The 18,109-nt window shown below is 39.7% G+C and overlaps 1 protein-coding gene across 1 annotated transcript in view; it reads right to left on the bottom strand.

The window, feature by feature from the left end:
* Positions 1-18,109, bottom strand: part of mgat4a (alpha-1,3-mannosyl-glycoprotein 4-beta-N-acetylglucosaminyltransferase A) — a 29,269-nt gene that overhangs the window by 3,273 nt on the left and 7,887 nt on the right. Inside the window, exons 3-12 of the mRNA XM_063005496.1 lie at positions 17,360-17,527; positions 16,220-16,360; positions 10,030-10,163; positions 9,704-9,750; positions 9,008-9,121; positions 7,900-7,975; positions 5,081-5,195; positions 4,861-4,991; positions 1,968-2,075; positions 1,434-1,627 (exon numbers count right to left, since the gene is read on the bottom strand). Coding sequence (XP_062861566.1) covers positions 1,434-1,627; positions 1,968-2,075; positions 4,861-4,991; positions 5,081-5,195; positions 7,900-7,975; positions 9,008-9,121; positions 9,704-9,750; positions 10,030-10,163; positions 16,220-16,360; positions 17,360-17,527 — 1,228 coding nt within the window. The remainder of the gene's footprint in view (positions 1-1,433; positions 1,628-1,967; positions 2,076-4,860; positions 4,992-5,080; positions 5,196-7,899; positions 7,976-9,007; positions 9,122-9,703; positions 9,751-10,029; positions 10,164-16,219; positions 16,361-17,359; positions 17,528-18,109) is intronic.

Consider the following 18,109-nt stretch of genomic DNA (forward strand, 5'->3'; position numbering starts at 1 on the left):
TTTAGATTTTATATTTCATGCGGGTTTGCTTGAATGGCTCAGATACATCAACTTCTATGCTAGCTCACCACCACGGAGATCCAGGTTCAAATCTCTTTGGTGCTGTCAGCTGACCAGAAATGATTGGCTATGCCTGAGGGAATGACATGGCCATTGCACAGTGGCTCCCAGTGGAACCAGACATGCTGCAACCCCGACCAGGATAAAGCAGTTGATGAAAATAAATGGGTAGGTTTACGAATTGGTTATCTACATGCCTAGACCTACCTTACCTTACCGAGTATATAAGCTGTACATTATATAGCCAAAATTATGCAGACACATAACTAAAGTATGCAGACATCCAAGCACCTGTCTTCATGGTTTCAGACCAATTAATGACATTTAGGTTTGATTTTGTGCCTGTGCAAACCAGACTTTTAACTATTGCATTGTTTTTGCATCAAAACTTTTCTATTTTACTTGAGATAACATATTAGATTGCTTTATATTGCTATATTGAAAAGACAACATTGCTTCATGCCAAAAGTTCTTTCATTTTTATTTCCTCTGAGCCAAACAAATGTTCTATTTTATTTTGAATTTAAGCTGTATCTTCTATTTGTCATCTCCTTGCATCCAAAACGTGGGAGGCAAATTCCTATTTTAGCAAATCCTCATTAGCTCAGGCTGTTCCCAAATGAGTACAGTAAAGTGTGGCAGATAAATGTATGTCACCGTCTGTGTGCACCTTTCTTTATTAGCCTTTAACAGCCATCACAAATACGTTTTATCCCTGCTTTTTACTTTTTCTCCTAATCTAGTCATACTTAATTATCAGCTTTATCTCCTCTACTGCTATAGACCCCTACCCGACAAAGGAGGGCTGTAGCTAACACACGTCCCCGCTGTTGTGTAGTAGCCAGTAAAGTGAGCTTTACTGCTTCAACTGCTTCTTTTCACATGCACAAGGTGGGTTCGCAAAGGGATTAGCCATGCACTGATCTCCATTATTCACCATCACTGTGCAGGTGTCTTTAAACTGCAAGCAGAGGCCATAATCACAGCAGTAATGAGAACTCATTTCAGACCTGGCCAGTCATGTTTGTGTAGGCACCCTGCTGGCACTGTCTTTCTAACTTCAGAGTTTGAGATCTCAGCAGTGGTGGGTCAGCATATTAGATTGCTGTGCCAACCAAGTGGCAGTTTAGACAACAGCAGTTTTATTTATTCTGATTGTTTAAATATGAATGCATTACTAGCTTCAGCATCAGCAGAGTACCCCCCCACCACCACCACCAGTTTGAAAAGTTATTGCTTTCACAGATCACCGATATATGGCAACTTTGATTATTAGTCATTTTCACTGTTTACATATATTTATTTTAATGCCAGTAGCAAGAAAAAATTTGATTCCTTAATTTGTTTAATGGAGATTAAAATAAGAAGATTACCGCTCTATGCTGACTGGCCTATCAAACTTGAAAAGGACAGTGTCTCCTGCCATTGGGGTAATGGCCCAGAAAAAGTCCTCTCCCATATAGGTTTTCTCTAGTGTGTGACCCTGGTACACCTTAAGGGAGGTGGACACCTCTGCCGGTGGGTTTACATGGATCTTATGCAGCAATGGTTTCAAGAAGTCTTTATCCTAAAACAGTGGAGACAGAAGGGAACATGAGCCAAGTATCTGTCTTATACACACACACACACCCTCGTGGGTAGAGCTATTGTAATAAAAAAAAACATGTAGGCCTACACATTTCCATGACAGAATTACAGTGAACATTTATTACACCTGACACTTTAAATAAGCCTCAGCAGCACAAAAATGTTTTGGGAGCATGGCTAAATCAAACCCTGGCGGCACAAACAGCATCCTAAAACGAATACACACAAGCCGAAAAAATGCCTGTCTCAGGCTTAGCTCTAGGGCTGCATGATATGGACAAAAAATGTGATGTGTGATAATGTTGTTGAATATGTTATACCGTGAGTTTCTGGATTTTCCCAGCCAGGGACGAATGGAGGCCCACATGCTGAAATAAAGATGGTCTGAAGCGAATCCGCAGACTGGACTTCTGTCTCTCACAGTGTTTCTACAGAATAAAAGTAACATTAAGGTAACACTGCAAAACATTTATTTAACCCAAATACATTAGAATTAATATGTTACAACAGTAGCAGCAATCAAAGTTTCTTCTGGGTACTCTCATTTCCTCTCAAACTCCAAACTGTCCCCTAGTGTGACTGCTTGTACATGAGCAAGTGTGTAATAGATTTGTGTCCTCTCATGAACATCCTCTACGGTCACCCCAACCACCTGCATGTTCTCCCTCACTGCATCCAAAAACCTCTTCGGCCTTCCTCTCCTCCTTCCTGGCAGCTTAATGCACAGCACCCTTCTCCCGATAAAACTCTCATCCCTCCTCTGCACATGCCCAAACCATCTCAATCTTCTATCCCTAACTTTGCTTCCAAAACTCCCTACCTGCTCTGTCCCTCTATTATAATAAACTCATTTTTAATCTCATCCATTCCTGTCACTCATTTACATTTTTGGCATTATCCAAAGCGACTTATAGTCTAAGCAAATGAGGGTTAAGGGCGTTGCTCAAGGGCCCAACAGTGGTGACCTGGCAGTGGTGGGGTTTGCGTGACCTTCAGCTTTCTAGTCCAGTACCTTAACCACTAGGCTACAACTGCCCTATAAAAATATAGGGCAGCTCCCAATAACTCCCAAGAAGATTCTCAGTATCTTCTTCTCTGCCACCTCCAACTTCCTCTGTATTTTATTCTGTGCTGTCTTGTAAATTTGCCCTTTCACTCTGTCAGATATCCTTCTATACTGAAGCAAATAATGTAACATAATACTTATCAGTAAAGGCACTTACTGTAGATGTATTTGTTTCCACTGGTCATTAAGCCATTTGTGAAGCAATACAATAGTCTTACACTGGCACACTGTCTTAGTGTCTCTTGTCAATATACAGTTGCAACCAGTCCTGATTTATGTAGGCTTTCTGTCTACACAGGGTTTTTGAAATTCCTTAAATTATTGTTTAGCATGAGGTAACAACTAAGAACTCAAAATCATATGTGAACACACACAGAATGGAAAGAGGGAGCAGGAAAAGAAAATAAGACACTAAATGCTTCTTTATCCTTCAGCAGAAGTGTGTCTATAAACAGTCTGAAATGGATGTTGGATCGCCTGAACAGTAGGATGTTCTTAGCTGGGTGGAAGCTATAAAAAGCCTGCAGTACTTCTCTTAACGATTATTGATCATTACTACTGTGTAACTCTGCTGTTTTTTATGCATGAAACCAGATTATGATGCCTCCTTCATGCTGAGTAAGACATTTTTTTTGGTCATTGTATTCATGGTGAACAAACACTATACAGATCGAAAACAAACAGATTAAAAAATAAATCCTAAATTGCAGTTTCACACTGTTTAGGCTTTTTTTTACCCCATTACCCTGTTGGGCTTTTTTCTTAAGATAATTTATGGTTGCATTTTTAATCTCATTACACATTCGAATCTTAGCTTTGTGACCAACAGGCCAGGTGTCTACACAAGACCCATAATTAGCTGTGTCTGTCGGAGAAAGTAAAATGGTAGAGCTGGGATTCCGCATTTCTTCTTGTAAGGTGGTTGCTTACATATGGTAGTGTTTGGCGCTCCGGACGCAATACTGTACTCTGTATGACCCTTTCCCAAGCAGCCTCCTAGCACCCTGCCCCCTTTAAAAGAAGTGAATATGACTAGATTGGACATGCACACCCAAATACCAGAAAATGAGGTAATGCATTACTATGGTTTGAAACCACTTCATCAACATCAAACCCACGCATGCATGAACAGTTTTTGATAGCAGAGCAGCGGATTTATACTGCATGTTACTCTTTATTATTAGTATTTCAATTTAGTAATTAATTCTTTTTAGAATGGTAATGCAGATAATGATGCTGTATTATCCTAGAGCATGTCTATGCCCATACTGATCTTGCTAGCCAAACAGCTAGCCAAACAGCTAGCCAAACAGCTAGCCAAACAGCTAGCCAAACAGCTAGCCAAACAGCTAGCCAAACAGCTAGCCAAACAGCTGAAACTATTTGATCCTATGACAGGCACTTGAACATGTATTCACAATATGAAGAAAAATAGACCGTGTGCCCAGTGAAGAAATCTGTACTTTTAAACAGATGTAGGTAAAACCACAGACCAGCTAATTAAAAAATATATATAATTAAAATGTATCAATTTTGTCAACTGGTAGTAGAAGCCTTACACAGACCAGGCATAACATTATGACCACATTCCTAATAGTGTTGGTCCCCCTTTTGCTGCCCCATAAGCAACAAGCTGTGATACACTGTGTATTCTGACACCTTTCTATCAGAACCCACATTAACTTCTTCAGCAATTTGAGCTACAGTAGCTCGTCTGTTGGATCGGACCACACGGCCAGCCTTCCCTTCCCACGTGCATCAATGAGCCTTGGCCGCCCATGACCCTGTCACCAGTTTACCTTCCTTGGACCACTTTTGATAGATACTGACCACTGCAGACCAGGAACACCCCACAAGAGCTGCAGTTCTGTAGATGCTCTGACACAGTCAATCAATCAATTGTCAAATGGCCCTTGTCAAACTCGCTCAAATCCTTATGCTTGCCCATTAATGCTGTTAATGCTTGCCCTGCTTCTAACACATCAACTTTGAGGATAAAATGTTCACTTGCTGCCTAATATATCCCACCCACTAACAGGTACCATGATGAAGAGATAATCAGTGTTATTCACTTCACCTGTCAGTGGTCATAATGTAACGCCTCGTCAGTGTATATACAAGCATTTAAAAAGAAAAGAAAGACTTACAGCATCTTTTTCTGGGTTGCAAACTTTCACCCAGAGAATGTGATCCAACAACCAGTCAATTGGCTTTTCCTTGTAGAACATGAAGATAAATTCCACTATAAGATTCAGGTCAGGTGCCTGGAACATCTTACCTAAGAGAAAGAATGTTCATTGTTAAATGCAGGTCTTGAGAACAAATGTAAGTCTGTTTATACATTCAACATAAGAGTAAGAACCACACCAATGAAACCCAGCTGTGAGAATTCAAGGATCATCCAGTCTTCAGAAGCCAGCTGCAGGGCAAAGTTCTTCATCGTGGCAAAGTAGTTAGGCTTCGCGACAATGTCATCCTCCAACTGTAAGATAAACGGCAGTGTAAGGGCACATTTTAAAGAAACACTCAATTCCAGCTGGACTACTTTTAACTGATTACTCAGTTGATGCCATTTCCAACGTAATCTTCAAACGTACATTGAAGTCAGAATAGCATGATCTTTTCTATATTTATTTTTAACTACCATACTTCCAGTGTGATAAAGGCCTGCATCACCACAGAACACCTGCAGTGCCTGACAGCAGCTTGCAAAGCGAGACTAATTTAGATATCTGCCTGTCAGGGTGGTGCAAATGACCCTGGTTAGCAATCGTGCAAATTTGCATGACAAATAATACTTTAAAAAGGCACTCAGGTGATGCAGGAGTAAATCACGACAGACAACTACTGCTGGGAACCAGGGTTCAAATCACCAATGGTGTTACTGCCCGGTCAGGCATCTACATACAGGCATGATTGGCTATGTCTGAGGATGGGGGTGGCAGAGGCCCTACAATGGATTGGCGCCCTGTCCGGAGTGTGTTACTGCATTGTGCCTGGTAATACCGGGGAAGCAGGACCCCCCTTGACCACAAGCAGTGGTAAAATGTAATTTACATAAATAGTAATTAGGTGTTAATTTTTATTGAGTAAATAATTACTGCCTTATTGTAAGCATCTAATTACTTAAGCTCTTTTAACATGCTTTTCATTAGTAGGAACTAAATCAAATATATTCCATATAGTAATAGACTATAAAACTAATTAATCAAGCAAACAGCTGTACATAGCTAATATTCCTTAATGCAACACTGTAGCATCAGCAAACAGCAATATGTTCCTTTAACATGTACAGTGTTGTTTCGTTACACTAAGGTACATCAGGCACACCGATCAGCTATAACATTAAAACCATAAAACCACCTCCTGGTTTCTACACACACTGTCCATTTTATCAGCTCCACTTACCATATAGAAGCACTTTGTCATTCTACAATTACTGACTGTAGTCCATCTGTTTCTCTACATACCTTTTTAGCCTGCTTTCACCCTGTTCTTTAATGGTCAGGACCCCCACAGGGCCACTACACAGCACTGCAGTGACAATGATATGGTGGTGGTGTGTTAGTGTGTGTTGTGCTGGTATGAGTGGATCAGACTCAGAAGCACTGCTGGAGTTTTAAAATACTGTGTCCACTCACTGTCCACTCTATCAGACACTCCTACCTGGTTGGTCCACCTTGTAGATGTAAAGTCAGAGACAATTGCTCATCTATTGCTGCTGTTTGAGTTGGTCATCTTCTAGACCTTCATCAGTGGTCACAGGATGCTGCCCATGGGGTGCCGTTGGCTGGATATTTGTGGTTGGTGGACTATTCTCAGTCCAGCAGTGACAGTGAGGTGTTTCAAAACTCCAGCAGCTCTGCTGTGTCTTTCTAACACACTAACACACCACCATGTCAGTGTCAGTGCAGTGCTGAGAGTGATCCACCACCTAAATAACACCTGCTCTGTAGTGGTCCTGTGGGGGTCCTGACCATTAAAAAACAGTGTGAAAGCAGGCTAACAAAACATGCAGAGAAACAGATGGACTACAGTCAGTAATTGTAGAACTACAAAGTACTTCTATATGGTAAGTGGAGCTGATTACAGTACTTCTGTTGGCTAAATCACTTACAGTATAAAACCTTCCAGATAAAAGCAGACTGAACAGGGTTTCATTCTACAACTTGGTAACTAGCGCTAACATGGTTCTAACATCTGTGTCTCACACACAAGGTCTTTTAAGACAAAACATTACAAAGATACCTTTCCCCTTTCCTAAGACAGCATGGCATGGGTGAACAGGACACAGAAATAGAGATGAGACAAGTAAGGCATAAACAAAAGACAGGAAGAAGTCTGAAAGCTTGTTTATAAGCATGGCATGAAAATAAGATGAAGGAAATGACAGTAGTATTTGTGGTTAGGTGTGAAACATAAAGAGTTAAAAACAGGAAAGGCCAAACACTGCAATGATCTCCCACACCACACAATCTTCACATACAAACCTACTTACTCTAAACAGCCAGTATTACTTTAAAAAGCAATAGTACTTTAAAATATTATAATAATAATATACATTAGTATTACATGGCCACCAAGTCTTGGTTTTTAATTATTTCCAGATCACTACACCTACATTTAAATGGGTGACAACAATGACAGCAAGTTAAAAAAACAGCCCGAAAGCAAAGACTATAGACTGCATGTCAAATTTAGGTTACGTACAACATATGATGAAAAGTATGTGGACACTTCTTCATGAGACTGGTTGGACGTCCCATTATTTTGGCATTAATGCAGTTTCTGAATCCTCACTCTTCTGGGAAGGCCTATGGTTGGCCACTGATGTTGGACAAAAATGTCTGTCCCACAATCAATATAACGTTGCTATTTCCATTTCATTAACATCGACCTCTTTATCCTGGTCCCCCAGGAAACAATGGGTAAAATGCAGGAATACCCTGGACAGGGTCACCAATCCATCACAGAGCTTTGACCACCCCATCCTCAGACATAGCTCCTTATGCTTGCGAAGATGCCCGGCTGACCAATAGCACAGTAGGTGGCTAGCATAAAAAAAAAATGCTGCGCCATCCGAGCACTCCAAGTGATCTACATTTTAAAGATAATGGCACACTAAAAATGATATGATTGTGTTTTTAATGCAGGGTATGTTCTAAAAATGGATTTAATGCTGTTACCTGAACATAATAAACTCCTTTGCTGACGGCATACATCATGAGAAATGAATAATCTAAGTTCTGCTTTGTTCGCCATCTGTAAAGGTTTAGAACAACTGTTAGCAACCCAAAAAGAAGAAGTGTCAAGTCAGTGAGGTAAAATAAAATCAGCTAAACTACTGAGTGCATAGCAAACTTACACCCAGTGAATATACACTTAGTGTGCCATGGAAAACATGCACTAAAAAAGTCTGATCAGGAACAAAATTACAATGATTAACAAGGATATGTGTTTATTTAATTTAGTAGTTCATTCATTTTATTTATTTCTTTTGGATTTTATTGTCATGTTTTACACACTTTGGTTACATTCATGACAGGACAGGTAGTTACTGGTTACACTGGTTACAAGATTCATCAGTTCAAGTTTAATGTCAAACACAGTCATGGACAATTTTGTATCTCCAATTCACCTCACTTGTGTGTCTTTGGACTGTGGGAGGAAAGCGAAGCTCCCGAAGAAAACCCACACAGACACGGGGAGAACATGCAAACTCCACACAGAATGGACCCGGACCGCTCCACCTGGGAATCAAACCCAGGACCTTCTTGCTGTAGTGACAGTGCTACGTACCGAGCCACCGTGCCACACTAGTAGCGTGTTTATTTTTGATTCTTAAATGTATGATAATTGAGTGGATTTGCTTTGATTGGTTTGCTATATTCTGATTAAGGTATACATAAGCATCCTTTTAGTAGTTGACTCATTTGCCTGATTATAATTGAATTACTATACTGCACACAAAAATAGCTAATGAAAGAAAACTGAAAGAAAACCAAAAGCATACAATTTTAGCTGTAACCTCATCTTTAATTTAGGAGCAAATTATGAATAAAGAGTAATTCTTTTCTTACTGAATGTTAAAACTTTCTAAAAGTTCTCACAAAGTGTCTCAAGTCAGAAGTGGGTTGTGTGGATAACTGACTATGTTTTAACAACGGTAAACCACTACTTAGCAACTATGTTGCAAGCTTTATTTCTCATGTGCACACAGGAAAAGCAGCAACCTGAACATAACATAACATGTGCAAGTGCAAATGCTTAAAAAGAGGCAGTGTTTGTACTCACTTTACTCTCTCCTTGGAATCCCCAAAGGTCTCTTTAAGGTTGGTGAAGTCTGGATAGTAACTGGGAGGAGGAGAGATGACTTCCAACAGCCCAGAATTCAGCTCTGTAGAGAATCTGTTTAAAAAAGTTAGAAGAGAAAGGATAAATATTGTGCATCTGAGATGAGTGCTTATAATATTAAAGGGTGTTGGGCTACCTCATTATATCCAGTGTCATGATTTGAATAAACCCATACACATTATATATTTTAGATTTTAGCGAAAAAACAAGTTAGCACACTACCGATGAGATCTGGGCTTTGAATCTCAGTCAGGCATTTACATGGCCTTGATTGGCTGTGTCTGAGAGAGGGGCTGATGGCCAAATAGCTGAGGCATTGGGTACAGGTCCCAAGTCTGGATTAAATAATGAGGGTTGCATCAGGGAGGGCTGGAAAAAAAAACTGATCTATGAAACTGAACCAAATCAGATACGCTGACCAGAATAGTCAGCTCTGATCCATAATACAGGAGCAGCCGAATTAAAAAAAAAATTGTATATGTGATTTAATATTTGTTTTTAAAAGAGCATTGCAGTAAAGTGTACGGTTACGTCTGTTGTTCAACACAGTTGACACAATATACATAGTTTTTAAGTGATAATTTCGTTGCTTAGCAGATAAGAAGCATGTCATTATCAAGTAAAATGATCACTTACTCTTTTTCAAGGCTTGAGACCACGCTGTGCACATATTCAATATCTGTCTGTGAGAATAAACACAACATACACAGATTAAAAGACCCACAGTACACAGTAACACACTAAAATGCATTTCAGCCACTGTAATATTGCATAAATACTGTTTGGTTTAACAATGTATGACCAACGTAATGAAGACGCAGGCATACATTTAGGACTCTTCTTGATACATTCCATGCACAAGCAAAAACATTATAAGCAAACATAAATGCACACTGACCCCTTTCATACATACACATAATCTCGTTACTGTTACAAGCAGTCCTGCTCCCCCACACACTTACCTCGCCTACGAAGACTATGATAACACAGTCAAGCTTCTCCTCGGGAGACAGTTTATCCATCAGCGAGTGCAGTGTCTCGGACAAGTAAGACTTGACTTTCCGCTTTACAGTTGGAATACCCATTACCATAGAAACTGCACAGAAGTATAGGACATAAAAACATTTATTTCACAAACGTCCTGGAGTCTGTAAATGCTGTAATATGTTTTTTGTTTATCTCGAACCCCCATTTCCCGGAAAAGCTGGGACATTTTGTAAAATGAAAATAAAAAGAAAAATTTTATTTTCTTTTTAATTCTCTTGAATTATTTATTGAAAATGGGTCTGATGGGACTGATGATTCTCTCACTAGGTTGGACACGTCTTTGCTCACGAAGACTGAAGACGGAAACACTGTGACTTAAATATTCTTTTCACTTATTTTGCTCCTGTGCCAACTTTTCTAAATGTGTTCCAGACATATTTAGAATTCTCTAGAAACTAAGTTTGTTTTTCTGGACAGTTCATAACTGAAACTTAACACTGTATTGAATTATGAGAAGCCAGTAAGTGTAATAATGCCTGTTATACTGAATATAAAAACAAAATGAAATAGGTAAACACATTTATACACACGACTGCTGGTTAATTCTGTTAATAAAAACAAATGTCCTAAATAAGACATTTATATATTTACTGAAATACCCAGTCAAATCCTGGTTGATGCTCCCCATACAGAATAAAATTTTTAATCAAACCCGGGACCTTCTTGCTACCCACTGAGCCACTATGCCACCCTTAAATCTAAATCTATTGTCTGCCATAATTATTTTAGATAGGTAATATGTAAAATGCCTTTTGCTGATTGGTCTGGGACATAACCCTGACAATGCATTGTTATTCCAGGATATTTAAAATATTGTAAATGTACAGTGTATCACAAAAGTGAGTACACCCCTCACATTTCTGCAAATATTTCATTATATCTTTTCATGGGACAACACTATAGACATGAAACTTGGATATAACTTAGAGTAGTCAGTGTACAGCTTGTATAGCAGTGTAGATTTACTGTCTTCTGAAAATAACTCAACACACATCCAGTAATGTCTAAATAGGTGGCAACATAAGTGAGTACACCCCACAGTGAACATTCCAAATTGTGCCCAAATGTGTCGTTGTCCCTCCCTGGTGTCATGTGTCAAGGTCCCAGGTGTAAATGGGGAGCAGGGCTGTTAAATTTGGTGTTTTGGGTACAATTCTCTCATACTGGCCACTGGATATTCAACATGGCACCTCATGGCAAAGAACTCTCTGAGGATGTGAGAAATAGAATTGTTGCTCTCCACAAAGATGGCCTGGGCTATAAGAAGATTGCTAACACCCTGAAACTGAGCTACAGCATGGTGGCCAAGGTCATACAGCGGTTTTCCAGGACAGGTTCCTCTCGGAACAGACTTCGCCAGGGTCGACCAAAGAAGTTGAGTCCACGTGTTCGGCGTCATATCCAGAGGTTGGCTTTAAAAAATAGACACATGAGTGCTGCCAGCATTGCTGCAGAGGTTGAAGACGTGGGAGGTCAGCCTGTCAGTGCTCAGACCATACGCCGCACACTGCATCAACTCGGTCTGCATGGTCGTCATCCCAGAAGGAAGCTGACGCACAAGAAAGCCAGCAAACAGTTTGCTGAAGACAAGCAGTCCAAGAACATGGATTACTGGAATGCCCTGTGGTCTGACGAGACCAAGATAAACTTGTTTGGCTCAGATGGTGTCCAGCATGTGTGGCGGCGCCCTGGTGAGAAGTACCAAGACAACTGTATCTTGCCTACAGTCAAGCATGGTGGTGGTAGCATCATGGTCTTGGGCTGCATGAGTGTTGCTGGCACTGGGGAGCTGCGGTTCATTGAGGGAAACATGAATTTCAACATGTACTGTGACATTCTGAAACAGAGCATGATCCCCTCCCTTCGAAAACTGGGCCTCATGGCAGTTTTCCAGCAGGATAACGACCCTAAACACAACCTCCAAGATGACAACTGCCTTGCTGAGGAAGCTGAAGGTAAAGGTGATGGACTAAACCCAATTGAGCACCTGTGGCACATCCTCAAGTGGAAGGTGGAGGAGTTCAAGGTGTCTAACATCCACCAGCTCTGTGATGTCATCATGGAGGAGTGGAAGAGGTTTCCAGTAGCAAACTGTGCAGCTCTGGTGAATTCCATGCCCAGGAGGGTTAAGGCAGTGCTGGATAATAATGGTGGTCACACAAAATATTGACACTTTGGGCACAATTTGGACATGTTCACTGTGGGGTGTACTCACTTATGTTGCCAGCCCTTTAGACATTAATGGCTGTGTGTTGAGTTATTTTCAGAAGACAGTAAATCTACACTGCTATACAAGTTGTACACTGACTACTCTAAGTTATATCCAAGTTTTATTTATATAGTGTTGTCCCATGAAAAGATATAATGAAATATTTGCAGAAATGTGAGGGGTGTACTCACTTTTGTGATACACTGTAAATATATGCATGAAATGTTGACATTAACATGATCTCTCCCTCCCACTCACAAGCAATCATACAGTAAAACAAGCCCCCCCACACACACTTGTGAGTCACCCCCAAGTGTGCATTTGTTTAATATGCCAAAAAAACAAGCATATAAATTGAATTCCTACTTAGCCTTCTAAAAGCTTAGAAACAAAAAATATTTTCAGAAGCAGAAAGAAGAGCCTCCAAGTTTTACCCTAGCCGATTACAGGACCATTTTAAAGACATAGGGAGAAAAAATATGTGTCTCAGACAGAAGCACACTGTAGTGTACAGACTGCAGACTAAGGAATGCTTACTTGTTTCCTTTGGCTGGGTAGACACAAAAGTGTTTATAAGGAGGAGCACAAGGCTGTACAGACTGTTGACACAGTGCCGTGAAATTCAAGTAAGGCATTGTTTTTATACCCTTTCACAGTCCTTGACTGTGACCAAGCTGAAGAATAGTACACCACACATACAACACTTTCTGTATTTTTTCCAAATAAAATACACTAAACACTTTAGTGAAAAAACTTAAACACATAGAATATTGCTGAGTGCTGTTACTGGGAGATCGTCTTTTATAAGAATAGCACCTTAGCCTGCGTGAGTAAGAAGACTGATCTCAAGAGTGAAAGGCTGACAGACAATGTTGTCACATCTTATCAGCACTAAACAAAAACATCCTCGTTTTACGTCATCTCCTGCTGCAGAGGAACGTCAGGCAAAAAAGGTAAAGTGGGTCAGGTCAAGAATAAAAAGATTATAAAGGCCAAGAGACTTGCTGGAAGGTTGCCCGCCCTTCCTCCAGCCCTGCTTCACGAAAGCTGAGAAGGTGCCGAGACACATTCATAGTGATGGAAGAATTTGATGTGTATTTGATCTTGAATTTGAGCTTTGTGGTGAAGTGGTGAGTTATAATTCATTTATTAGCCAAATTGTGGATCTTTCTGGTCTAATTTAAGGTTTTGTACATTTTCTTAGTAAAAATGTCAACATATTTACAAACTTAAATGCAGCCTGTTTAGAAAACTTCAGTGTACAATTTCCATTTATTTGCTGAATTTACCAAATTGGAGGGAAAAATAGCCCCCAATAGCCCAATACTCCAAATAGATTTTCCTTTTAATCTCTATGTAGCAAATCAACGATGCATTAAATATGCAAAAGTGTGTTCCCTTTAGGAAGTGTGTAAACATTTCACTTAACCAGAAATGTGAAAAGTTGCATACAACTACAGCAACAAACGTAAAGGAGACAAGCTGAGTGCTTATGCACTATTCTATTTCAATTTAATCCTCACTTCCAATGGTATCACCATCACTGATGGTACTTTATTACTCAGCGTATCTGCCTGGAGTGTGCATCGTACCCACTCTCTGACTGGAAGAATGGGGGAAGCGTGGGAGATTGAGTCTCTAGGGGCTGGATGGCTGATGTCCCATTTTACACAGCTAAAAATAAATCTCATCATCAACCAGGCACTGAAAAGAGCAAAAAGGACACACACTCACTGTGGGATAGAGAGTGAGTGAAGAGGTACCTAAAGAGGTGCATTTAAAATCGATAAGTCGATTTTAAATGCAAGACACGAGTGTGTCCCCTTTTTATTCTTCTCTCTTTGTCGGTTCAAATCTATGCAAATATTTTCTGGTAAGGAAATAAACATTGTGTTAAGGCCATATTTATCTTAATGTCTTCACTGTGCAGTTTTTAAAAACTGAAAAACAGGCTGATATAATTTTATACCACTACTTTATCATGGTCAGGGACACAGTGGAGCTGTTTCACCCTGGACGCAGGTCAGGAATTCACCACAGACAGGCTGCCAATCATATCTGTGTCTGCTCACATTCAAACCCAGGTCCCAGCGGGTGCCACCCACGCACCCTCATTGGCCCAAAATTGCTGTCAAATGTAATGACAGTTTTAAGTCTATTTTAATCTCACAAACACCTTAGTAATCAGTGTGTTGCTTGGAAAAGATCACAACAACCCAGACAAATAGTAAACCGAAATTGGTATGGGGCAAAATGATAAATGCTGTTAGAAGAAATGTAACATTAAAGCTAAGCGAGACCTCTAAATTCATCTTTTGCTTTCAGCAGAGGGATGTTTTTTCCACTGCTGGACACATCAATACACTCTGTTGCCTGAAGAGTGACTAAACATAATAAATGCTCATTTTCCTTCACAGGAATCCTTAAATACTGGCCAATGTCAGTACTAGGGCTGTCGCGCTAACCGCAATTTTGAAATATCGCGGTATAGACCAGCCAACCACAGGGCATGCCAAGCAACCGCATCACCGCGATATTCCCGTTTTTTCTTTCTTTCTTCTCTTTTTTTTGTTGTTGCAGGGTCCATCTTGTTTTACGCTTACATTCGGGCGTAATAAATGTTAAATAAATTCATAATGAAAATGAGCTAGGAGCGTCATTTTCCTGCCAACTGTTCGCATCCGTTGCTGCTGAGTTTCAGGCTTTGTGTTTCAAAATGTAAACAATCGCAACATGAATTATAGGCAAGTTTATTAATGATTAAATTGAGTTCACACTCAATAAAATACTTGTAATTTAGACTACATTTAAACAGCCTCGGTGTACTAAAACACTTAATGACGGTTAATATGGCATTGCAGCCTGCAAATATTCTCTTGCTCGCTTGCTGGAATGATTTAAATGAATTTTTTCGTTGAATAAAAATGTATTGAAACGAATAATAACTTAAAATGTAGTATATATTGTTATGTTAATTATACCTACTAAATAGATAGTTAATAGTGGCGCGATAACCAGGCTAGATTTCCTCTGCTGTGTAAAGTCGCATGCAGGTACAGTACGTGTGTATTAGTGCAACATCGGTAACGCCGGGAACATCACTACCCCACTCAGATCCTCTCTAAACCACATCAGGTGAACATGTTGGTTCTTCTAGCGCGCATGATAACGCAGGTTTAAACTCTTACAGACTTTATTCTTTATTAAATTTTTTTTTACCATATTTTCATTAGATGTGCATTTAAAATATTTAGCCTAAACTCTTTTTTTTTTCGTTTCACAGTGCAAATCTAGCCTAGGCTAGAAGCTTAATTTAAATCTTTTTTTAATAGAGAAAAGACGCACATCCCTGCTCTGTTCTGTATTTAACATTAAACATTAAAATTTCATTGGTCTTAAAGCTGTCTCATCTTTGTCATTATAAAGCAATAATATACCGAATCGTGGCCTAACAATAAAGCTTGTTTATATAGCTCTAAAATCCAGATAAATTAAGTAATTTTCAAAAAAAAATAAAAAATGGCGATATCACCGCATACCGCGATATTAAGACAGGCTGAATATCGCAAGGGGAAATTCTTTCACCGCGACAGCCCTAGTCAGTACTATATAAACTTCTTGATATTTATACATGCATGCATGCCATTTAGAAGTAACCCGTATGCTTGTTCATTTAAGTATTATGGTCATTTTATTCATGTTCCCATCCAAAAATGTAGAACAAAATGTGATCTGTTACTGGTATGGTTATTAGTGCCATAAGAGCTTGTTTGATAACATCAGAAAGTCAGTAAGAGTCAGTGTGTTTGTAGTCAATAATGTAACACTTAAACCTACAAAGTAAAAAAGATTTTATATAGGGTCACTGAAAGTCAAAAAAGTGTTGTGCTGTTTACCTCCAGTGCGTCCCTGGCCCACCTGCACAGCAGGGTGAAGACTGCCCTCATTGTTGAGGAGGTGCGGCAAGTGATGGTAGATATTTGGCACTTGGAGAGGCTTCCTGTGAGCCAGCTCCTTTAGCAGTTTCTGGGTTTCATCTAAAGGTAAACACATAGAATGCAGATTTGAATTTTCATGGTCAAACACTGACCACACAAAACAACTGTTTAGACTGAAGTTTGAGTTACAGTATGTGCCATAATAAATCCCCTTTTTTTCCCCATTTGACTGCTAGTACATATGGGTCACCACAGCGGATCTGGTCCACATACTTGGCACAGTCTTTACGGCTGATTCTTTTCCTTTCCCTTCCTTTCTGTTTTAGACATCCCACCCTGACTAGCCGATAGAACTGCTGAGATTTAAACCATGGATCCCTAGATCTCAGCAGTAGTGGGCTGGCATACTTTACCGCTACAACACCCAAGCACCCGATAGAACATATTTGATGACACACATAATGATCACATTCAGAGTTTTTTTTATTTTATAGTCTCCCCACTTCCCCAAGGAGTTAAATGATCATTGTTGCATGTCATTAAAACCAAGCTGTTTCCTTTAAATGACATAATAATAGCAATTGAATGCGATTACATAAAGAAGAAAGCAATATGACATAAAAGGGAGAAGTATTCAGTTCCATGTTCTATTTTTTTTATTTTATTTTATTTTCATGTTTTACCAGCTTAATCCTGGTTAAGGTCAAGATGGGTTAAGCTTTCCCAGAATCACTGGGCACAATGCAATAAGCCACCCCGTACAGACAGCAATACATCTTTGGTGGGATTTAAGGAAAGAAGTCACTGCACAAAAGCCATCAAACCTCAATGAGCTGGAAGCTTTTGCATGTAAAGAATGGGTGAAGATTCCAGAAAAGAAGCGTCAGAAGCTTGTTAGCACTTACCTAATTCACTTATTAAACGTTTTAAGGCAAATGGATGTTCCAACAAGAATTGAGGCTAGGGGTTGTATAATACTTCTGGGTGCAATTCTTGATTGTTCCAATTGTAATTATATTTGCTTAAGCAAAGGTATGGGAATTTTGTTATTAGTTGTTACATTTTATTTTTATTAATAACAAAGTGTGTGTAAGTCACCTGAGAAGTTGGTGAGGGCATCCTTGCTGCCGTTGGTCTCTGCAATGGCATGCCGGAACTGTTCCAGAATGGTGTTTAACTCAGAAGAGCGCTGCAAGGTTCGGTGCTCAGCCACTCGCAGGCGTTCACGCAGCGCATGAAACTCCCGCTGATACGCTACCAATTTTTCTACAGAGCAACAGAGAGGTACAAACAGCAGTCAATACAGTAGAACTGCAATTAAATTACACAATTCACTTCCATCTTACTAACATCAAGTCTAAATAATATGGTGCATCAGCAGAAGGCTCATAACCCATTATTACATATAAAAGGCAATTCAGTGTGTTCCTGTATAGCCATTAATAATAATTCCTAGGTCAGGCTTATAATTAAAAATGGTGATCCAGGAGGGTAACCTCCAGCACTGTGACACAGCTAATAGATGTCTGAGAAGTGTAATTGGGGCAGTTAGGGTCAGCCAATCTACAGTTACAAACATTATGGTTATGACAGCAAACATGTTCACAGTCTCACACACACAGGATGTGGACTGTATCGTGCCGAGAAAGCACCTTGTTGTCAGTCCAAGTACTTGTTAGTGGTAAATGATGAAAAATAGAATCAGGCTGTTCACACCAGCTGCTCTTTTGGTTCTCTCCAAAGAAAGATGTTTTGATTCTTTCAATCTGCTGCAAACATACACACACCTACAAGTGATGTGTATTAAAAAGTGTCAATACCTAAATAAACACTATTTTTTATTTTATT

This window comes from Trichomycterus rosablanca, chromosome 12 (assembly GCF_030014385.1).
Source record: "Trichomycterus rosablanca isolate fTriRos1 chromosome 12, fTriRos1.hap1, whole genome shotgun sequence".
NCBI lineage: Eukaryota > Metazoa > Chordata > Actinopteri > Siluriformes > Trichomycteridae > Trichomycterus > Trichomycterus rosablanca.